This window comes from Phaenicophaeus curvirostris, chromosome 15 (assembly GCF_032191515.1).
Source record: "Phaenicophaeus curvirostris isolate KB17595 chromosome 15, BPBGC_Pcur_1.0, whole genome shotgun sequence".
Taxonomy (NCBI): domain Eukaryota; kingdom Metazoa; phylum Chordata; class Aves; order Cuculiformes; family Cuculidae; genus Phaenicophaeus; species Phaenicophaeus curvirostris.
The window spans coordinates 10,381,526-10,404,543 of record NC_091406.1 but is presented as its reverse complement, the minus strand read 5'-3'; the positions used below and the strand labels follow the sequence as shown (position 1 = coordinate 10,404,543).

At 47.8% G+C, this 23,018-nt stretch overlaps 1 protein-coding gene across 1 annotated transcript; it reads right to left on the bottom strand.

The window, feature by feature from the left end:
- Window positions 1–9,117: 9,117 nt before the first annotated feature.
- STC2 (stanniocalcin 2) lies at window positions 9,118–21,448 on the bottom strand. The gene is made up of 4 exons (XM_069868916.1): window positions 21,093–21,448; window positions 18,605–18,747; window positions 16,261–16,472; window positions 9,118–12,725 (listed from the first exon to the last, which is right to left on the bottom strand). Exons 1-4 carry the CDS (start codon window positions 21,244–21,246, stop codon window positions 12,332–12,334), a joined length of 903 nt encoding a protein of 300 aa, XP_069725017.1. The 5' UTR covers window positions 21,247–21,448; the 3' UTR covers window positions 9,118–12,331.
- Between the last annotated feature and the right edge of the window lie 1,570 nt (window positions 21,449–23,018).

Here is a 23,018-nt window from a genome sequence, read left to right as displayed (position 1 = left end):
AACTGGCCATGCATGCTCACAGCAGGGAATGGCCTGGGCACGTGCAGGGGCAGCCGACCCAGAATTTATGCCTGTTTGAAGCTGGGATGCCCAACATCTGGAAACTGGATGGGGCACTGTAAGGAACAGGCAAGGAGGACTGGAAAATTGGTGGATGTGTGCAGGAATAGCAGAGGATGTGGTGATAGAGGTCGCAGTCATCAGTGCTTTGGCTTTCCACTCACTTCCTGCTGGACAAACACATCCCTTCGCTCTTGGGGCTGAGCTTTCAGGGACCAGAACAGCCTCCCTCCTGTGCTATTCTGTGTTCACAGGCTAAACCTCATTAGTAGTACTCCATTCTTTAATATAATTTTTTCTTCAATTTCTTGAGCCTTTCATACTCAGCAAGCAGCTGGCAGAGTCAGCAGAAGAGCAGATGTAATGTTCCTGGAGTAATTTCTCTACTCTCTGTGCTTTCCGTGTCTGCCCAGTTTCTCCTTGCAGATGTACCTCCTCGGGGAAGGGATGAGTTGAGTTTGCCTCCTGCCATCCACCCACAGTGAGCACTTTCTGCCATCAGTTACACTCGCTTGAAACTCCTTTAAGAGAAAATTGTGGAGCAGCTAATGGTTCCCATTTGCCTTGGCTTCTTTCCACACCTTCTCTGTCCCTTCCCTTTCTTTTTTGACTATTCTTACAGTTTCTCTTCTCTTTTATTAATTCCCCTTCTGTTCCTTTACCCGTTTTCTCTCTCCTTTCTCCTTCTTTCTCTTCCTTTCTACTGGATATTACAAGCAGTGACAGCAGCTGCTGGGAGCTGGAATCCAGGGAGATAACAGCACTGCCGTGAGTATCAGTCTGCTCAGCTACAATTAGCCCTGCTGATATCCTTCACCTGGACAGAGCTGTCTTATCATTGCTACTTCTTGGAAAATGAAGGGTCACAGATACTGATCGCAGATAGCATGACTCTGGCATTTCCCTCTGGTTTTCATGTTGCTGAAATCCCTTCTTGGCTCCCTTCTCTGTACGATTAATTTTGCATCTCTCCTGTTCAGCTGTGCTGCTGTCAGATGGAACGCAGGCACCCGAGCTTTCTGAAACAGAGACCTGGGGTAAATTCACCTGGTGTGAGCAGCAGCACATGGCCAAGAATCCTGGACATTTCTGAAGTTCAAAGCCAGAAATAAAATAACGTGTCAGTGCCCCAAGGCCTTTTATGGCAAATCATTGCGCTGTCTTAGGAAACTATTGAGGTGGGCACGAGGCAGAGCCAGCTGGGCTTGTTAGTGTTGGGCTGATTCTCAGGTCCTGACTAGCGATGTGAGGAAATTGGCACATGCTCCCAAAGCTTTTTTTTTTTTTTTTCTCTTCCACCATGAATGGACCTTTTCAACTATTTCTTGAGTTTGGAGGCAACAGAGTTGTCCTTCCTGGCTTTGTTTTGGTGGCAAGTCCACCCACCTGATAAAAAAAGACCAAAGCAGATAAACACAGATAATCCGGTCCCTGCTTTGCATTTCCCTCTTGCTTCTGATACCTTTCTATTTGCTTTATAAATACAATTCTTCAACAGGAATAAACCCTAATTCCTTACCTTTCTTGAGTCTGAAAGCATCTGAACTGCAGGACGAGATTAGCAGCAGGGCCACTCGTAGCAGAGATGGCTCTTTTTGTGTCTTCTTTCTCTCTTGCTTTTCAATAACTTAGAGACACTGTTGCCATTTTTAGAAATCTGTCAGGTTGCAGTCAGATATTAAGTACAGAGATACTGAAATTAAACTTAAGGTACTTGGTCATAATTGGAAAAGAAAACCTAGCCCAGCAGGGAATTAGTGCCTTGCTGACCGTTTTATAAAGCCAGCCTTCAGGACACGAGCAGGGATCACTATTAATGTATCTTCTCTCTCTCTTTTTCTCTCTGTCTGGTTTTGCTTCAGATCTGCACCATTTGCAGGCAGTAGTGAGTAGGAATCAGCATGATCCTATGGACAAGAACTGATGTTTTTATGTCTTTATTTTTCATTCTCCACGTTTCTCCGCTATCTGGTTGGACTCATTTTTTTTTGCCATTTCCATATGAACTCAGTACAAGAGTATTGCAGGCTCCATTTGTTCTGGTTGTACTCTAACTGCCAGTATCAGCATTTTAGTTAATTGCAGGCTCTGATACTGGAACCTGTGAGCTGATGCCTTGGGTTTCACAGACCCTGCTGGCTCTGTGCATATTGCTTGGTAATATATGTTCAGTTTGGATCCGCCACGTCAATGTGTTTATATTTTAGTCAGCGGGAGCATACGATCTAGAGCTGGCTTTTGCTTTTACAGAGACTTTGGTGGGTTGTGAGATTGCAATCAGAGTTATTTCTGATTTATCCAATACTGGATCCAATATTGGGGGCACCAAACCTTGTGTCATACGGCTGCAGAAATGCCAGTCCCATATGAGGGTCTCTAAGACAGACTCCACTGTATTTCTGCCAGGGGAGTAAGCTGTGTTTGCATGTGTGTGTGTCATAGAGCGTATTAGTTCTGGGGTTGCGTAAGCATTACTGTGGGTGCACCACAGTGCAGCTACACCTGTGGTGCCGCAGCCAGGGGACAACCTTGGATCCTGCAGCCCCTGCCGAGAGCGTGTGGCTTCTGCTGGTTACAGCCCTGAGGACACAGTGTGCTCACCACAACAAATGTACCTCATGTGGTCTGCAGACAGGGATGACGGCGGGGGGACTCTGCGGCATTGAACTAGGCTGTGACTTTTATGCAGCCGTCCTTCCAGCAATGCTGTGCCTCACTCCACGGTTTCTGCACCCAGGCTGTTAGGTTCATTCCGTGCCTGTTGCAGATGAGCCACCTTTGAGGTTATTCCCTCACTTCCTGCTGATGTTGCTCCGAAGCAATCCCTCAGTGGCAGTGCCTGATTTACATGGCTTGGCAGGTTTTATGGCCCCTGAAAGATCTTAAGTTCAAGAATTGCAAAGTTTGGAATATACTTATCATTTTATTCCAAAGGTAAACGTGTTGCTTTGGGGTCTGGGATTTCTTTTTCCTGTGAAGTTTAGGTTTTCCATTGCAGCCTCTGCCCTCTCTGCACAATCTGTGCCTCGTGCTGGTCGAGAACGTGATCCTCCTGTTAGCTGCCCACCATCCCCTCGAACCCTTAGTCCTGACAGTAGAAAACATAGGGGAATCATCAGAGGAATGTGAATCCAATAAGTTGCAACATTTGTATGTTTGTCTGACCTTCGGTGTTTACAAATTTGGCTGGCAGTCTCATGAGAGAGGGTTTGACCAACTTATTGGTCAATTGGACCTTAATGCTCTTCTTGTTTCTCATCAGTCTGGCAATACTGTAAGAACAGCTTGTTCCAAGCAAGCTCCTGAATGAGCTGATGTGCTTAAATGGCATCATCACACGTTCTTAGTACTGTCTTCTGGTCCTTTTTTGCTTTACTCTGCCTGTTCAATTTTTTACTTCAATGCTATTGCTTAAAGTAACTGTTGTATTTTCCCAAATAAATGGTATCATCCTGCTTTCCTCTTCTTTGGGAGGGGATAGCTGTTCTTTTCTCCTTTTAAGAGAGGACCTGACCCAGCCTTTCCAGGCTGTGCTAAAGCTGTGCTACCTGATCAACAGAAGGAAAGGGAGAGACTATTATTTCTAGGATGGCCAGAATTCAAGCATTATGGTATATAATGTTATAAAGCCTAGTAAACTTTATGTCACATTTCTAAAAGCAGCATTTAAGTCTTATCTTTGTCATATATAAAAGTCTCTCATACCATTCTGGATGCTGTTGAAAAACACTATGGATTGCCTGCTCTTCCATGGTCTGCAAATGGTCTGTGCTTAGGGTGCCCTGCAAAAGAAGCCTGTGCCTCGGATCCAGGCATTTATGAATGTGGGATGCTTGAGAACAGATTATTTTCAGCCTTAGCTACTTTCTGATTTTTTTTAACTGTTCCTGTTAAGCCTATGTAGCCAGGAAAGCTTTGGTGATTCCTGGGTCCAGCAGGAGCCTAATCCTAATGTCCTACTATTATTAATGAGATGTTTTACCAGAGGCTTTGGTGAATCCAAGATCTGACCTTAAATTATTATCCAAGACTCATTCCCTAGTCCTGGATTGTTGACTGTGGCCACTTTTCACTAGTCCATGTAATGCAGATAGCCACAAAATACATCTCCTCTTCCAGGAATCTGCGGAGTCAGCTCGCTGCTGTCATGGGCTGCTTGGACCCTCGGGAGCCCTTTCTTGCTGCAGAGCAGTTTCAGCTTTCCTGGGCATCCTCTGTCCCCTTAAAGACATCATTGCTGCTTTAACTCCTCCTTTCTGTACAGGCCAGAATGCTTTTAATAAGCTTCTACAGTCTCAGAAACAGTTAGCGTTTGCTTTTGGAACAGCAACATAGATCTGAAAGAAAAATGTGTCATTCCTGTGATTACTGCTCAGGAGCATCTTATGCAGTGAGTTAACACTGAGCACCCAGGGAGACACTATTTTGCATTCTGCATAAGGAGGAAAAGGACTTTTCCTTCTGCTGATGGCAACAGAAACTTTTTGGCCAGGACTCTCTCAGGTGATAAATGGATCAGTAGCCCTGAGGCTGGGACTTGCTGACAGCTGGGAACTACTGCAATTATGAATAATAATAATAATATTTTCAAGAAAACTTCAAGCATGTGCATTGCACCCCTCTGCAAGCGGGTTTTGTAGTGGCTTCATTTCATGTCAGTTTAACAAAATGCTGAATGTGCATAGTTCCTCTTAATTTTATCTTAAAATAGGACATCTAAATAAGGCACTCTGTAGGCCTTTCCCAGTCTCTCTTGGCTGTCAGCTTTCACTGAGCTTCCCCACACCTCCCACTGCATTTTTCTGCAGGGTAGGAAGAGATTCTGCAATGCAAGTTGGATTATTCATGGGTGACAAATGTATCCCAGTGTGATTGTGGGATAGAGAAGAGCAGATACAAACTGCAGAAAATCTGAGAAGTGCAAGTGGGGTTTATAGAGAGGAATATGTGCCATAATGTCTTAGATCCTATGATGTGTTAAAATGCAGCCTGGTTTTAGCCTTTCCACACCCTGCTGTTTTTAATGGGACCAGGAATCTGGCGCTGCCTGTGCCATGGAGGAATTTTGTTCTTCCACTGTGTAAGCTGACCTAGGCTCAATTTCAACCCTATTGAGGTTCTTCTTTGGAAACATGTGTCAGACCTGATCCTCTGCAGGGTCACCAGAGCTACTGGGATGGTCCAGCATGCTCACTGCAGTGGCACTGCCGCTAGCACACTGCTTCCCAGCAGCAGAGGAATAACCTTGAAAGAAGCTATATCCCCATCTACGTGGAGAACCTCACAGCAGACTCTCCAAAGACAACTTCTTATTTTAAAAGAATTTCTAAATAAACTCCAAGCCGCATTTTTATAAGGGAGGATGGTATTTGCAGAAAAGGTCAAGGCTATAACAGGCGGCATCCTTGGAGATAGGAATTCTCAGCCCTGCAGCTTCCCATAATTTGTCATGTCTTTAAACCCTCAACTCCCCATTTTACATTCCCAATCAAGAAAGACATGAGGTTTTGATTTCAAAATGAAATGCTCCTCTGGCTGGGATGTTTTTTCCTAAAGAAAATGTACAGAAACAAACATTGTTAGGATTTCACTAATTATATGGTTATACTTAGCCTCAGCACTGTGCCAGAACCAGTTAATGCTGGAGGAACAGACCTAGGAGGGACCTTTCAAGGCATCAGTAGAGCTCCTGCCTCCGAGGAGGTCCAGTTGAACCCCCTTGCCATGGTTCAGTTTTGGTTGGCTGCAGTGCAGGTGGCTGTGATGGGTCTGGGTGATGCAGGATGCCTGGTATTGCTCAAGGCTGGAGATCTCTATTTGTTGCTGGGGAAGCATGCGGCAGTTTCTGACTTTAGCAGGTGTGAGAGAAGCCTTTCCTGCGAGAGTCTGCGAGGAGAGCATGGAAACACGAACATAACTAGCAGTGAAAACTGAGTGGGATTTGTGTTTCTGGTGAGGTGTCAGGAAATAGCTTTAGAAATGCACTGCTGAGAGGCTTCCAAGCAAACTAACTATTCTCCCACCTGGGAAGATCACTGTGGTGAATTCTTCAGGTGTGTTGCAGCAGAGAGCTGCTCTAGAGCTGCTTTGGCTCTCCTGGCATCTCCAGGCGTGGGCTCGGGGGACAGCGAAGGGCAGGACTTAGGAACTGGTAAAGACGAACGCAGAAGCACTGGCAGTAGGTTTGACTCAGCTCACTACGTGGGCTGACATATGTAAATTGCCATATACATTTGTAAATGTTTTGGTATGTCTGAGCAAGCCAGTATCTGGAATTAATTTTGTTCTTTTGTGAGGCTACACAGGGAGCCTGTAGAAGAGTAAATCCAAATGGACCGCGTATATGAATGTTGGTGGGATTTATTCAGTTGGAAGAGCCCTTTGTGTGGATGCGCATTTGTGATTTGCAATGCCTTGAGTTGGGTTTTCTTACCTCACTTGTAAAGTGACTCAGACCAAATTGAACTAAGATCACTCTGGTAGTGAAGCAGACTTGTGTTAAAATGTATTTTAGGTTGTACGCTTCCCGGGGTTGTGCAATGCAGAATCCCTGCTTTGCAGTCACTTCTAGGGCTTCTTTTTCTCTCTGTGCTTCTGTACTTTTTAATGTCAGCACTCTGTTTCTCACTGTGCTATTCTGTGAGATGCGATGCCCTGAGGGAAGGTAAGGGTCACTTCTCCATCACTGACATCTAGCCACGTTTTGGAGCAGAATGCAGTCTCACCACTTTATGCATCACGAGATGAAAAATAACTTTTCTAGCTGAAATTGCCAGGAGGGTGGTAGAGGGCAGAATGCGGTTCTCTGAGCTGCATCACAGCCACAGAGTGGGCCTGTTCCTGCAGAACGTGCAGTGGGACCTTTAATGCTGATGAGTGGTCCAACACCCGCACAAGCTATTCCTTGGCTGTAGCCTGATTGCAGAATGGGCTAAGGTCACATCCCACCAAACTGCCACATCCCTTTGCTTTCCCTCTGGAGTTTGAAAACAATCCATGGCAGGATTATAGAGAGCTTTTGCACCTAAAGGCACAGAAAAGCTACAGGTCTTAGATTGCTGCAAATCACATTTAGGCTTGTGAAGCCCATCTCATCCAAAGGCTTCAACTGGATTAGTTATTTTTAAACCCCACAGAAGGAGTGTTAAAAATGTGCTTTTTCATGCAAGCAGCCTTAAAAAAAAATCCGTGCTTTATGTTCTGAGGTGCTTTCTCATAATTTCCCCATCCCTTTGCTGCCTACACCCCAATGCTGTATGAAAATGACTTTGGAGACAACACAAAGTGCAGTTTCTTCAGCTTGCTTTTTGTAAATCTTATGATTTTGCTTTTATCCTTTGCTAAAACTCCAGTAAGCTTGTAAGATTTTGATATCTTATTATTGCTTGGATAGTGATGGAGTGACCTGAAAGAGAATTATAGCTTCTGTACTTTCGTCTTGCACCCCATATAGAGCCAGTGGCTGGTACATGGTGATAGATCATTGATAGCTGACAGCGGAGAGCCAAATGGGTGCCTTGTTTTTAAGGTAAAATCTTGGGAGGGTTAACTCTTGCTGTTACGTTAACTGACTGGGTCTTTTATACATGCAGGACAAATCTCATCAGCTATCACAGCTTTTAGAAAGTGTTGCTGTTGTATTTGTTAAGAGGCCTGGCTGAAATCCAGCACTTGGGCTTTGGACCTGTGCTGGGGCTGGTGACATCCTGCCCACGAGCAGGTGCTGTGGTCAGACACGATCCCCTTCCCGGCCCTTACGGGATGCTGAGTTGTGCCTGTAGCCAACGCGACTGAGCAGTGTGCCACCTCCCAAAGGACTTTTGTAATCCAACATCATCAGGGCAGTGAGAAGAAACCTGTAAGCACCTGCAGCCTCCTACTCCCCTCCAAACCTTAATACAGACTAAATTTAAAGCAGACGAGGAGGTTCTGACATGCTGCAGTGAACCCAACCCATGACTCCTGCTAAGGGGAAAACCTCCTAAAAGAAGCAGGGACTTTGTGCCTGAGAGGGGCATCTGGCTGGAGAGCTGCCTGGAGGAGAGGGACCTGGGGGTGTTGGTTGACAGCGACTGAACATGAGCCAGCAGTGGCCCAGGTGGCCAAGAAGGCCAATGGCATCTTGGCTTGGATCAGAAACGGTGTGACCAGCAGGTCCAGGGAGGTTCTTCTCCCTCTGTACTCGGCACTGGTGAGACCGCTCCTCGAATCCTGTGTTCAGTTCTGGGCCCCTCACCACAAGAAGGATGTTGAGGCTCTGGAACGAGTCCAGAAAAGAGCAACAAAGCTGGTGAGGGGGCTGGAGAACAGGCCTTATGAGGAACGGCTGAGAGAGCTGGGGGTGTTTAGCCTGGAGAAGAGGAGGCTGAGGGGAGACCTCATTGCTCTCTACAACTACCTGAAAGGAGGTTGTGGAGAGGAGGGAGCTGGGCTCTTCTCCCAAGTGACAGGGGACAGGATGAGAGGGAATGGCCTCAAGCTCCACCAGGGGAGGTTCAGGCTGGACATTAGGAAAAAAATTTTCACAGAAAGGGTCATTGGGCACTGGCAGAGGCTGCCCAGGGAGGTGGTTGATTCACCTTCCCTGGAGGTGTTTAAGGGACGGGTGGACGAGGTGCTGAGTGACATGGTTTAGTGTTTGATAGGAATGGTTGGACTCGATGATCTGGTGGGTCTCTTCCAACCTGGTGATTCTATGATTCTGCTCCGTGTGTTTTTTCCTCCTCCTCTGGTTTGTTCTGCATCTCCCTTTTTGCCCTCAAACCAAGCTGCCAGGTCCCAGCTAAGCAGTGAGCGAGGTCTCCCTCCCCCGGGGAATGACACAGCGGTGATGAGGTCTCTGCCCCTGTGCTGCCTCTCCCCAGTATAGAGAGGCCAGGCTGGCTCCATCCCCTGTCCTGCCCCAGCCAGGGCACCCCCACCCCTGCCCGGCTGCCACACGGGACACAACGGGACGAACAGACACATTGATTACTTCTGCTGGCCCAGAATCAGAGGGCTTTTCTGACCCCTTATCACAGCAGCTGAAATTCCAGCTAAACAAAACCTGGCCACAGGCTTATTCAAAACATTTATTAGTGTTTAAGGAAAATAACAGTGTGAAAGGTACAGAGCTTTGTCTAAAGCCATATGCATTGTTTTTTTACAAGCTTATTTGGCTGCAAATTCTACATGAGATAAAACTAGTATGTTTTTCTCCCAGAGATTTGGAATTAAGGACAGCTTGTCTTTTGTTTGTTTTTTTTCTTTCTTTTTTCCTTTTAGTTCAGCACTTTAAGTTAGGACAGCATTTTCCAGGGTGTACTGCTATCTTTTTCCAGTAGGCATTTTGCTTCTCCCAGTATTTTCATTCCAGAACAAGGCTCATTCCAGATGCAAAGCGTGAAGAAAACATTCATACCTTGGCTTTTAAGCTAAACCTCCTTTGTGAACTGCAAGTTCATAAGGAATGTTAATTAAAGCATCATACAGTATCTAAATGGACTTTTTTCTTTTTTTTTTTATAAAGAATTAAGGCTATGTAGATGTCACAATAAAATAATCTCAGGTAAAACGCACCCTATTTGTTATATACGAAAGAAGGTTTAACAATAAATAAATGATTATGCTGTCAATAACATTATGGAACTGTATAAAACTATATTTACGCAGCTTTAAACATAAAAAAAACATACTAGTGGCATGAATATATACAACACAGGTCATGACATATGTTTAAATTATCATAGCCAGCAGTGTTCTTTTTTAAATGGAGACACTATAATAAATAGAAATGTTAAATATTTACAATAATAGCATATATGGAATCAGTAGATGAACACATAAAATCTTCACACACAGAGGAAAAAAAAAGTTATGCCTTATACAAAAATCCCTCCCACCCACACCATGCCCTCCCCCCCCCTCCCCATTTTCATTGATAAACAAGGGGAATATACAATTTTCCCCACAGAATGAATGAATACAAATAAAACTGTATGCATGCTGAGGTGATATGTTGACTGAGACATTCAAGGATGTAGAACTATATGTTTGGTTCCTATTGATGAATCAGACCTCTAATGAGAGAGGGATCTTGTTTTAGCTCAATGCAAGAACATCACATTGGTCGTGAGTTGTTGTTTCTGTTTTGCGCTTGTTTTCTTTTTTGCTAAAATGCTTGGATCGTCTTTTTGGTTTGAGCTTGTTCTTTACTGTGGCTATACACCAAGGGGGAGAGGACACTCACAGGAAACCCATGGAGGCACGCGAGAAACCTTCTAATGGTACCACCAGCAGCCACTCAGTTTTTGGAACAGAGCTGGCCATCAGAGGTGGGCCTGAACCAACCTTGACAAGCTCCTCCATGGGACAACCTGGGTGTCCCAGCCATGGAACAGCTGTGCTACAAGCCAACAGGCAGCTGACACTCACCGCCAGGAGCTCTGCTCCTCAGGTCAGCATGGTCTTTGCTGCTACCATCCCTGGCCTGACCCCACCTCCTCCCAATTAAATAAAATGAAAATTTTGTCAGAGAACTGAGCTAAAATCAGGCAGGATCAAGGTCACGTCTTTAAGCAAAGACCTGGTGATCACATAGAGACACACCTTTTCAACTTGACGGTCCTCTCTCACTTCCTACGTGGCTTCTATTAAAAGCAATGCCTATAACTTCTGCGGGTGGATACATGCATTAAACCCTGAATATAGCTATTAGGAGCTGCGTTCACTTAGCAGTAACTAAAATCTGAGTTGGAAATTGTAGCCAAATTCCAACACCCTCTACTGTTTATGCAGCTCCTTCCCACCATGCGACAAGACGTACGTTAGTTCACTGGGTACGTTCTGTCTCTGCTGAACTGCCTTCCTGCCCCCACAGCTTTCCTCCCAAACTTTCTAAATGAGAAGGCTCAAATCCCTGGTGTGATTTCCACTTTTTAAGAAAACTTGGTTTTTCTCTAGGGGAAGCCGAAGAGCTCACCCTTCTGTCCCAGTGGATGCTGTTAACCTCCATTTCCAGTACAATATCTGGGGATATAGGATTGCAAATCTGCAACCTGAGAATTATAATTGCATAGGGGGTAGGAGAGATGTGTCCAAACACGTCCTTCACACTTAAAACTGCTTAGAGAAAATAAGCTCTTGACACTTTTCACGTTTAGTAACTCATTCCGCAGAGATTAAATTGTCATGCAGATGATGACCACCGAACAAAAATAAGTGAACCCCCTCTCCTTATCTTTGGCATTTGGGTAAACCATAGTTGATAGGCAGGTTAGAGCAGGTCTCCACGTCCCAGCAAACCACACCATGCTACTGCTAAGGAGAGCGAGAGATTTCTGTTGGGCCTTCAACGTAGCCCTGCAGAAGAACTAAGTACATGGGGTCCTTTGCTGTCTGAGCCTCTGCCCATCCTTTTAAGCTTGGGCTGTTCATAAGGGTGGAGGACCTGTATCACTGAGCAAGCAGAGAATATGCACAAGGTTGTGAGGTCCGCAAACGTACTCTGGGGGGTCCTCCTTGCTGTGCAAGTCTTAACAGTCACATTGCCTTGTCTGGAAGCTGACTACTCACGTTTGATATGCTGCAGTGACTGGATTAGCATGTGTCAAGTTATGCAGTGGTTAAAAAAGAAACAGGGGGCACTTAAACTAGGCAGCATCACCCAGATGCGAACAATGGCTCAGAAGTTCTGTAAGAGAAAGCGCATGGTTCCTGTGCAAGAGACAGGGTAGCTATTTCATTACAGAGCGTCACATAAAGAGCCTTGAGCTCTTGTGTTCTCAGCCACAGGCAGAAACCAAATCCCCCTGGAATTCAGCCATCTGCTGTAAGGCTGCACCCTAAACCTTCAGAGGTGCTAAGCCACAAGCGGCAGCCACATGCAATCTGGCAGAGCTCTCTTGGAATGTTCTCCGCAGCCAAGGGGACCAAGAAAAAAAAAAACAAAACCAAACCCCCAAAACAACCCAACAACCCCCAAACAAGGGCCTAAATTTCAGCTGATGTCCATTTCACAAGAAAAGGGGGAGAAGAATTTAGTTGGAGATATTTTGCTGTGTTTGTTGGCTTGCTCAAGTGTCGAGCTTGCTGTATCAATAACCCATTGCCACTGCTCTCCCTTTGCTACTATATACACTGTTGCTGAGGTCCATATACATCTTGCAATGCCCTGTGCTTGACCTCTGAATGGGAAATGCTTTGGAATGTCCATAGACGGGAAGATGGACTCAACGGAGGAGGTTTCCAGTGGAGGGGGAGGATGGGGGGAGCGGGGAGTTGGTGCCTTTTTTCACCTCCGGATGTCAGAGAAGTCGGACAGTTCATCTGCCCGGTCCATGATCCCATGTGCCCCTTTGGGACTGTGGCCCCCAGCTTTCACCCGGGCATGGGCATTCGAGTGGCCCTTAGTACCTCTCTCTCCCTTAGATGCTCGTAAACTCTCCCTGTGGTCAGAGTCAGAGTGGGCCAGCAAGTCCCCGCGGCCAACAGCGGCTTTGCTGGCTTCACTCGACTTCTTCTCAGGACCCAGGATGGCATCGCCGTGCACAGCCGAGGTGCAGAAACTCAGGATGGAGCAGAGACTTCCCCAGTTCTGTTCACATTGGGCCTGGACACTTCTTGTTATTGCCTTTTTCACCTCCTCGCCACAGGTGAGCAGGATATTCACTAGGTCAACGTATGGCCTATAGGTAAAAGAGACAGTGAGAGGAGAGTCAAAAACTATATAAGGGTTAACTAGCAGTAAACAAGTGTAGTACCCTCTCTGCCTTCCCCTCCCTTGTGCACAGTACAGTTCAGCAGCGTTAGCCCCCTGCCACCCACTGACTCAGCAGCCCTGTACAGAAATGCTGCACTATATGTTTTTTATGCAATATATTATATTCTAATCGGCCACAGCACTGTAAGAAATGCACATGATGGCATCCTGTCAAATAAAGCTTCATGCAGGTGCTGGATCTGCCTTGACTGCCCCCCCATCAGAGATGCTTGAAGAAAACTGTCATGTCCATCTGAGGAATATATTAAGGTCTACATGCTTGGAAAATGGGGCTGTCAAATGGAAGAACTGCTATCTCACACCTTCTGCCTCTATGTCTTTTCATGCCTCCTTCATCTTTACTAGTCAGGATACATGACGAAGGAAACTTGCTCATGTCCAGAGCCATCAACTGCATCAAAGAGCTTGCTATATCCAGGTGAAGGGCTGGTACAGAGCGTACCCCTGTCACCAGGCTGCAAAGAGCAATACATAACTAACTAGAGGTTCTTTGGCTTTTCTCATCCTCTTTAGCTTTCCCTCAAGTACCAGGTATTCATCTCCACCACAAGTAAGATCCTATCTGGACACAGGATCTGACTGCACAGAGCTCAGAACATGTGGAAATCTGCTTTGGTTGCACTGTTTCTTCCCACACCCGGTTTTTTTTCTTCTTGGAAAGTCAAGTACAGCTTTCAGTATGTATCTTCCCACAGCCAAACCAAGGACTCCAAACAAGCTATGGCCAAACACCACTGCTGCTTCCCACCCGTCCTTCCATGTCCCCACAGCACAAGGCAGCCTGCACGCAACCACTTTGTCTTCCTCAGCCACGGGTCACCGAGTGCAGCAATTTTAAAATAGTTGCGGTCTTAAGTTTTGTGGGTCAATATTGATGTTGCCTATTGACACAACTGCTCAGCCCCTAGCAGGGCCAGGAGGATGTGCTTAGAAGTCTTCCACAGTAGGAACATCCACAGTGCAGGAGAACTGCCTGGAATCAGCATCTGTGGTTGTACAGATGGGAGGACACACACCTTTTGGGCAAACCATCCACCAGCTCTGGTGGCAGTGGACAAGTCTATGTCTCTTCCCAGGGAATAAGTCGGAAGAGATAAGGAAAACCATCAGACTGTGATCAGTGCCTGACACTACCCCGATTTTACTTTGCCCAACTGCTTAAACTCATTTTGAATGACTAATCTTGGAAAGCCACCTTTTCCCCTATCTCAAAATGTTTCCCATGTTTGGATTGTTTCTGCCCTTTAAAAAAAAAAAAAAGTTACTTGGAATGCAGCAGTGACTGATCTGCCAAGGCCTGTCACCACTTCCACCATAGCGAATCAGCCTGACCCCCACCCCACCGCAGCTGACTCAGGAGGAGACTTCACTGCCCCAACTGTGTTCCTCAATGCTCCTTGTGAGAAAAGAGTCAGAATAAAATAGTCAGAGAACAACTCTGAGAGCTGCCACTTGCTACTCTGCTCTTAGTTTTTGATTTAAGCATAAAATAGAAGGCTAGAGAACTGAGCACATCACAGACAAAGTGATCCAGCAAAAGGAGGGGAAGAAAAAAATAGAAAAGTCAGTTGTTGAAATTGGGCATAACCTTTACAAAAATCTTTGGAAGAAAGAGGCTGCTGGTATGACTAAAAAGTGGCTCAGCTGCCAAATATTTCAGGTATTCAGAGTCTGCCAGAGCCCTGCGGATTAATACTGGCCCATTTCTCCTTCACTGTTTTACTTTCTGCATTTCAGCTGGCCTGACCATAGTACCTGAACTGAGCACAAGGCTGCAAGTCAGCAGACGTGATTTTATTTCCAGTTCTGCCACACTTGCCTATTGATCTTGAACAAGTTACTTAGTTCAAGAGCTGCAGAGATGGCCTCTAAATTTAGGGGAGGAGGCTGGCTGGCTTCTATTTGGGGAGCCCTGCATAAAAGCTAAGCTCCAATTCCATAAGATGCTGAAGTGTAGGAAGCTCTAAATGAGATTGTGCAAATTATAGGTGTTCAGCTGAATGACCCATCTCTTCTCAAACTGAGAACCCCAGTTAAGCTCCCCCAGAAATAAGCAGCTGCCTTTGAGCTTTCCTCCTTCAGCCCGTTTGTAACATAAGGATAGCTTGCTTCTCTTTGGACAGGCTTTTGGCTCTCATAGTTCTTCCCATCCCAAAATGATGGGGGTGGTTAATTGGTGCCAAGTACCCAATTTATAGTGTGCTAACAGAGCCTGAGCAGCTCACAGAGACGGAGCCCTGCTTCCCCTCTCCCCCAGTCAGTGGGATGCTGCTCTTCATCCTGGGCACAATCAGCTGCCCAGGCGAGACCAGGATCTGCTGCCACCAGCTATCCCTTTGATCCCAGCCTCAGGAATGTCCACGGAAAGGGCCTTGCTTTCAGGCCACCATGTTCAGCTTGTACAAACCACAGCAAATGACTCTGCATTCAAGAGTAAACTGGCATCAAAGCATCTCTCTGCAAGTATTAGTGGGGTGGTTTTCAAGAGAAAGTAAGGGAATTGGGGCACAACTCCTTTGGAGGCCAATGAAAACGCATGGCTGAGTCCAGAAAGAAGGATTCTGTAAAGAAATAAGTGGCCTGTCATGACCACTGGGATTTGGGGTTTCTATGCTAATATCTGCTGGGGGTAAGAAGGCACAGAGGCTCAGCCTTCTTATTTGGGAGCAAGATGTTCACCTGCAAGAAAAACAGGCTCCAATTTTTGCATCTGTGCACAAAAGAGTTTGTACAAACAGCTTGTGCTTGGTTCTGTTGCTGTCACGTAGCAGCTTTGATCAATTCCAAATAGGACTCATGCCTGCCATTCCTCAGAGGGCAGCTGTGTTCCCAGTCAGAGGGATGAACTCCTCAAAATCTGACTTGTGCCTTCATTTTTTACACCTCCATGTTTTATTAAAAAGCATCTGAGATTAATAAGGAATAAGACGAATGGGAGATTACCTGGGGGACTGCAGCTCTTTCAGGGACAATTAACTACAAGACATCTAGAAGTAGGTATTTAAAGAAGAAATTATCATCTTACTGACAACTTTGCACAGACCTTCTTCCCCCCTTCTCCTCTAGCTGTCATCTTTAACAAGATACTGGGGTCAGGAACAGTGTCTTTGAGCTCAGGAAGCACACACACATTGTGAGATGCCTCTGGAAACTGCAGACACCGACACTGTATTTGCTAAAGGACCAAAGAGACAGCCTGATCCAACTTCAACCCATTTCATTCCCTTCCAGAGGTCACATCTAGCTCTTGGTAAACAAACAAATCTTGGAGGGCCCCTGTGAAGAAAGCATTACCTTGGTCTGGTACATGGGAAAACAAGATGTGCTCAAGGCCAGAAGGAGGTGAAACAGCTTTTGGGCAGATGCACAGCTCATTGGCACCATCATGCTCCTGGAAGGAGCTCCCACGCCTCTGACTGCACTAGCACGGAGGCACTTACTCATGCTGCAGCAGGTCTTTGAAGTGAATCATCTCCACAATGACCTGGACGTTCTCCTTGGCAGCGGAGCAGAGGTCATGCTTCAGGTAGCACTCCCGCTGTAACTGGAACACCATCTCTTTAATGGCAGGGCACTTACGGCTGATGCAGCTGAATTTATGCCTCAAGGCATGAGCCTTACACTTCAGAGCGTCTTTAATGAAGGATTTTCCCTGAGAAGAAAAGAAATGGAGCAGGTCTGTATTTTTGCCCATTAAGCACAGCAGCTGATTTATGCCCAGCTAGCTGCTTCTCTGTAGGACAATGTCAAGGGTTTTAGATTGCTACGGGTACTACTTAATCGCTTTTCCCCCTCTTCTCTTTGCTTCTCTGCCCTTAAAGTTCATGCCAAGTTACCTGTCCTTGTTATTCTAGTAGAAGAATGCACAGGGCTTCCTCGCTGTTACTTTGAGGTTTCCTCTACCCCAATAGCTGAATGTCCCACAAGGGAAAGGGCAAAAATCAGCCCCTTCAAATAATTCAGTGCTTGAGTTACTGGCTTTGTTTCCTTCTGGGGTGTCAGCACAGCAGGTTCACACAAAGGAGAGGGCATCCTGCCATGGCTGAGGTCCCAAGGACCACAAGAAGATACCCATTCAGTAACTGCAAATCAGCTTTTTTTGAAAAAAACACAAACAAAACTTAAAATTAGTTTGCAAACATTTATGCACCATCCATATGCAACTGCCCCATTACTCCTCTGTCACTATTTTCTCTACTACTACTTCCTTGGAGAGGGAGTCAAATCAGCACTTATAATAATCCTACAGTGTCTTGAAGTCTGTTTGCTACAAGGAATCCTAAGTGAGATTAAAAAAACCCACATCAATAAACTAAAGAATTAAGTTGCAAGAGAGCTGCTTTAGCAGCACCTCTTCAACCATTGTTGGCAATTCCTTCATTTGATTGCTTAATGGGCATCAAAACCATCCCTTCCTTTTCTCTCTTTGCTGTCCCATAGTATGGATGCCATACATGGTGCACGTGTTGCAGCCTGACAGCTCTGCTCAGACTCCCTTTACTTTGCTGAGCAATAGGAGTGTGGAAGCCTCCTGCACTGCCTCCATCTCTTCATTAGCTTCAGATTATTTTACACAAATGCTTCACGAAGACCAAATTTTTGTTAACTATTATGCGAAGAGTACGTTAGCACAGCTCCACTGACATTAACAAAGATTTACTCAGACCGGCAAGCAGATTTTGTCCCTAAATTGTTTCAAGTCAAAAGTGTTCCTTGCTGGTCAAAGAACTGCATCAGTCATCATACCCTTCTACTCCCTGTGCCAAAGGCAGCTGCTTGTCTTTGCCTTCAGTAACAAACACGCACAGCACATTAGGCAAATAAGGATAAAAAAGAAAATTCTTATGCAAGCCAAACCTGACATCAGTGCTTAGGTTTAAGAGAGAGGGAAAAGAAAGCAGAGAACAGAAAATGGCCAGTGTTAGTCTTGTCATTTAATGCAGCCTGAAATAACTGGAGATAATACAGAAATGAGCCATGAAAAGCCATGTCATAGCAGAAGCTAAAGTCACCTTTATATTAAATAAAGCTCCAGGGGTTTACTACTTCTGCACTGCAACAGAGACAGCCTGGATGTGAAACAGGCCATATTTGATGAGCAGCATCTGGGGATCCTGGGGAATAGGCATCAATGGCTATACTCAGCCTTCACAGCTATGTTTCCCATTCCTTCTCTCCCTGGCTTACTTCTTTGGCCACCTTTGCTCACCGACAGACTACTGTGCAAAAATAAATGCTTTCTGGAAGCCACCTGAAAATTAAGTTGAAGGTTTTCAGATAGCCACATAAGAAACAATTCCCATTTCAATGGCCAGCCAGACCCTTTGTACACCCTTGAGAATTTGAGATTAAAACTCCAGCACTTCAAAAGTGTTTCCTACTGGGAGATCCCACTCGCCCTCATGGAACAGGGCGAATCCAGAAAACAGCTCTACTTTATACAATGTTCTTAACAGTGCCATGAGGTTGGTGCTTTTAGTCAAGTTATATTGTAAACTACATGGTCAAGCCAAGTGTTGTCTGGCTACAGGATGGGGAACGGGTCACAAGGAGCTGTACCTAGAGACAGCTTGTCTCCTGGGACAGGTTGCACACTGCTGCTCTGTTACTGTTCTTGGGTCTTGATTCTGGGCACTTCAATTGAAAAGTTCTTATTGAAGCTGGTCATGTGCAAAAGTAGATTTGCTCTGCAATGGTAATGTTTTTTTCCAAAGGTGTGTTAAAGTACTAAAATATACGCGTGTGTCTATTGGAAGCAAGCAGATACATAGGACACTGCGTTACCTGGGCATCAAATTTTCCAGCGTTGTGCAGGAATGTCATGCAGATCTCGTGTAAGCCTCGGATCTCGCAGGAATTGTTTTCAAAGCATTCAAACACGCCACATCCCACATCACCAGCATTAACCAGGCAGTGCTGGATTTCAGCTAAAACGAGCATTGATCAAGAGTTAATTCGAAGAACGGTTCATAGAAGCTGCTGGTGGGTAGGGAAAGAGTTATTTCGCTAACATCATCAGTTCAAAAGAGAAAAAAACACAGGGGACAACAGTTACTGCACCCACAGCATGCCCAGTTTTTGCAGAAATTACATCAAAACTTGGGTGGATTATGCTATGGAAGAGATATCCAAGAAGCAAACGCCAAATCCACTATGCTTACATCAAGCTATTTCATTTGAGAACTGTCAAAGGCTTTTGCATTCCTCAGGAGCAAAGGACAGGCATGATTTTTGCTGTCTGACTTGTACAAAGTCCCCTATCAAATTCAAATGCCAAAATGAAAAGCCCAGGACCCAGTCAGCCAAACCTTCTCATTTCTGGTACTTTGAGTCAGTTTCCAGTGATTTAGCACAATTTTTTTTTACAGACCACTGTGTTTCTCCTGTTGTGACGTCTACAAACTTAATGGCAGAACTCCCACTGATAAATGAAAGTCCTTTGCACAGAGTGTTGCATAAAGCTGCAACTACATCCTCACCTATGTAGAAACCAACTGAAAAAAATTTGTATTCGCATACATAGTACAAAAAATAGATCTACTGGAGCTTGCTGTCACATGGATGTTTATTCTGTCCTTTCAGATGTTATGTAATACTGTAAAAAAATGCTGTCTAATACTCACTTACCAAAAAAACCCCAAAAATCTAATTCTTAACAAGACAGCTTCTGGTCCTTTAAAAAAAATGGATGTAATAGTACTGCCAGAGGGAAGGTGGTTGCTGAAAAAGCCTGGGGATAAAGTTAAACAGGGGCAGCTTTTAGACCAGAACTGAGGATGCTAAGAATTCCTGTACTCTGTGCCCTAGTGGTACCTTTAATTAAAGCTCGCTCTTGGGAGCCAGCCTAATCCCCCCTCTGAACCGCAGCGTTTCAGACATCCCCAGCCTCCCCCTTCGCCACGCGGTCCATTTGCAAGTCTTTACAGCAACTTTCCGTCTAATTCCAACCCGCTGCAAGGGAGAGAGAAGAACCGCGGATGTAAAAGTGGAGTCTGACGGAGTTCACACGACCCCCCCCCAGCTCAAAACCACGGATTTTTTTTCTTTTCTTCTTTTTTTTCGCCCTTCTACCTGCCCCGAAGTACATCTAGGGGTGGGAGGCAGGAGCCCCGGGGGTGGGTTTTTGGGATTCCCTTAGCCACACGCAGGCATAGGGGGTTGGGGGGAGCTGGGAGCTCTTTGTGGAGCGCGGCAGAGCGCGGAGCTGGGTTTTTTCGGGGCCGGGAGCTCAGCTGTAGTGCTTGTGTTGGCATCCGGATGCAAACCCTTCGCCGGATCACATGTCCTGGCTCCAGCGTGCTGAGAACTGCACAGTGCCGTGATTCACATGTGGCAGTCCCTAATGGGGCATTCGTGCATTCCTGCTCGTGTGTGTTTAAACACGTCTCGCAGCACCGAGAGTGTTAAAGAAAAAAAAAGGAGCAAAGGAAAAAAGAAAGAAAGAAAGAAGGAGCAAAGGAAAAAAGAAAGAAAGAAAGAAGGAGCAAAGGAAAAAAGAAAGAAAGAAAGAAGGAGCAAAGGAAAAAAGAAAGAAAGAAGGAGCAAAGGAAAAAAGAAAGAAAGAAGGAGCAAAGGAAAAAAGAAAGAAAGAAGGAGCAAAGGAAAAAAGAAAGAAAGAAGGAGCAAAGGAAAAAAAAAGAAAGAAGGAGGAAAGGAAAAAAAAAGAAAGAAGGAGGAAAGGAAAAAAAGAAAGAAGGAGGAAAGGAAAAAAGAAAGAAGGAGGAAAGGAAAAAAGAAAGAAGGAGGGAAGAAAAGAAAAGGAGAAAAAGGAGAAAGGGGGTGGGAGGGTGGGGAAGGGAAGCGTCTGGATCCCTCGCTCTCTCTCCGCACGGCTGGGAAGCGATCCAGCCGAGTGCACGCCTCAGCTCTCTCTTTCTAGGCAAATACCCGCGGGAGGGAGCGCAGGGGGCGGGAGGGGAGGAGAGAAACCCCCGGTTCGTTGCATCATTGCGCGGCTCCCTGTGGAGGAGGCGAAGCCCCGGTCATTTCCAGCCGCTTCCCCTTCCCTCCGCGCTCCCCCCTCGCTCCTCCAGCCGGTTTCGAACGCTCGACCGAGAAACTTTTTCTCGTCCCCGGCCCCGGCGCGGCATCCCCGGGGGCCGCAAAGGCAACACGTGCTTAGCGGAGCCGGGTTTTAAAGCGAATTCGGAGCTCGCTCGCCTTCCCTCGCCCCAAATCGAGACGCCCCGTCGCTAACTCCCCGCGGAGCCCGGGGCGGGGGCGTCGCGGCGCTCCCGCAGCCCCTCTCCCCGCTCCCCCGTCCCCTCCGTACCTGTGTTCTGCAGCGACAGGCGCCCCTTCTGCTGCGGGGTCCTGTCCTGCGGGCCCTCGGGCGGGTGCGTGGCCTCAGCGCCGGCCCCGCGGGCCCCGGCGAGCAGCAGGGCGAGCAGCAGGGCGAGCAGGTCTCCGCGGAGCCCCGCGCGCATGGTGGCGCCTTTCCCCCGCGGGGCCCTCCCTGCGCGCTGCCCGCCGCGGCCCCGCGACCCGCATGTGCCCGGCCCGGCGGCGGCGGAGGCGGCGGAGCGAGCGCGGAGTGGCGGCGGCGGCGCCGGAGGGGGAGCCCTCAAATATCCCCGCCGAGCGCCGGTGTCACTCGCATGAGGGAGCCGAGCAGGTGTCGCTCCGCGCCGCGGCCAATGGGCGGACGCCGCCCCGCTTCGACCGCCCGCCGGGGGCCGGCCCTGCCCCGCCGGCAGGTTGCAGCCTCCCGCCTCCCCCCCCTCCTCCCCTCGCCCCCCCCATTCCCGCCCCGACGCGGGGGATGGGCGGGCGGGGGGCAGCGGGCGGCGGCTGCGGCGCCAGCGGGTGCGAAGGTGCCTCTCCCCCCCCCCCCCCCCCCCCTCAAAGCCCCTTTCTCCCCCAGGACCCCCCCCCCACCCGCCCCGACGCGGGGGATGGGCGTGCGGGGACCAGCGAGGAGGAGGAAGGGGTGCGAAGGTGTCTCCCTTTCTCCCCCTGGACACCCCCCTCCGTCTCCGACGTGCGGGGGGCAGCGAGGAGGAGGAGGGGGTGGTAGTGAAGGTGCCTTCCCCCCCCCCCCTCCACCGCCCCGGCGATATAGGGTGGAAAAAAAAAAAGAGAAAAAGGTGGAAAAGCTGCTTTGGGGGGAGGAAGGGGCAGCGCCCAAGGGACGGGAGGGTGATTTCGGGGCGCTCTGAGCCCCGGGGAGCTGCGAGGTGCGGGTGCCCGGAGCCTGGAACCGGCCGTCCTGCGGCACTGATGCCTCATTGAGAGACTTGATAAAAAAAAAAAAAAAAAAAAAAATCCCTCTCCGAAGCAGCGATGGAGCTATGGCACTGACTTTCTTGCGAATCCTCCACTGCCACAGCCCCCCACCCCGCCCCAGGATTTTGTATCCTGGCTGCTCCGAGGGGATCTGGGCTAAATCCATCACCTGGGGGGGGGGGGGGGGGTGAGGGTGGATGTGGTACCTGAGTGTGGACGCGGCTTTCCCTGACCCTCCCTTCCCCCCTCCTGACACTGGAGGTGGAGAATAAGCCTTCCAAGACCCCCCTTCCCCTCTCATTCCCCCCACAGCCAAGTCTGGCTGCTCCCTTTTGTCCCATTGCTGGAGCAGGGCGGGGGGGGGGGGGCACCCAGGAAAATCTGTAGCAGGTGATGAGAAGCGCTGTGCTTGCTGGGGAGGGGGTGCACGTGTCTCCCCTCGCCCTGCTGTAACGCACATCAGATGTTTCATCAGACCCTGCAGACCCCATGTGGCTCCTGCCTCCTCCAGCAGCCCCCGAGCTGTCGGGGAGCGCTGTGCCGGGGATGGGGGGGTCCTGCTGAGGTGGGAAGGGGGGGGGGGGGTGTCAGCCAGGAATGTCTCCAGCTGCTGCTACGCGCTTCCTCACAGCTGTCAAAATGCACTTGAGGAAATCCACTCACACCTCCCCGAGCAAGGGTCTCCTAGGCAGGACGTGACACGGCACCGCAGGACCATGGCTCCACGGCTACGCACCAGCAGGCACGTTTTGAGATCCCCCTCGCAGCCCCCGAGACATCCCTCCGCTTGCCTTGGGCCTTCCCTGCCTTCATCCCAGACCAGGAGGTTGGGTGGCTGCACCTGAGCATCACCAAGTTGGCTTAGGGTCTGACTTTGAAACATCTTTGTAAGACTGAAATCCTTTAACAGAAAAGTGGTGGAAATGCCCTTTTATCGATGCTCTGCTGCCGTTTAAACTGCAACTTGCAGCTC

Coding starts and splice junctions, on each gene's coding strand:
- STC2 (XM_069868916.1), bottom strand. CDS start 21,246: ATGCGCGCGGGGCTCCGCGGAGACCTGCTCGCCCTGCTGCTCGCCCTG. Junction 18,748..21,092: donor CCTGTCGCTGCAGAACACAG/GTACGGAGGGGA, acceptor TGCTCGTTTTAG/CTGAAATCCAGCACTGCCTG. Junction 16,473..18,604: donor CTGGAAAATTTGATGCCCAG/GTAACGCAGTGT, acceptor TTTTCTTCTCAG/GGAAAATCCTTCATTAAAGA.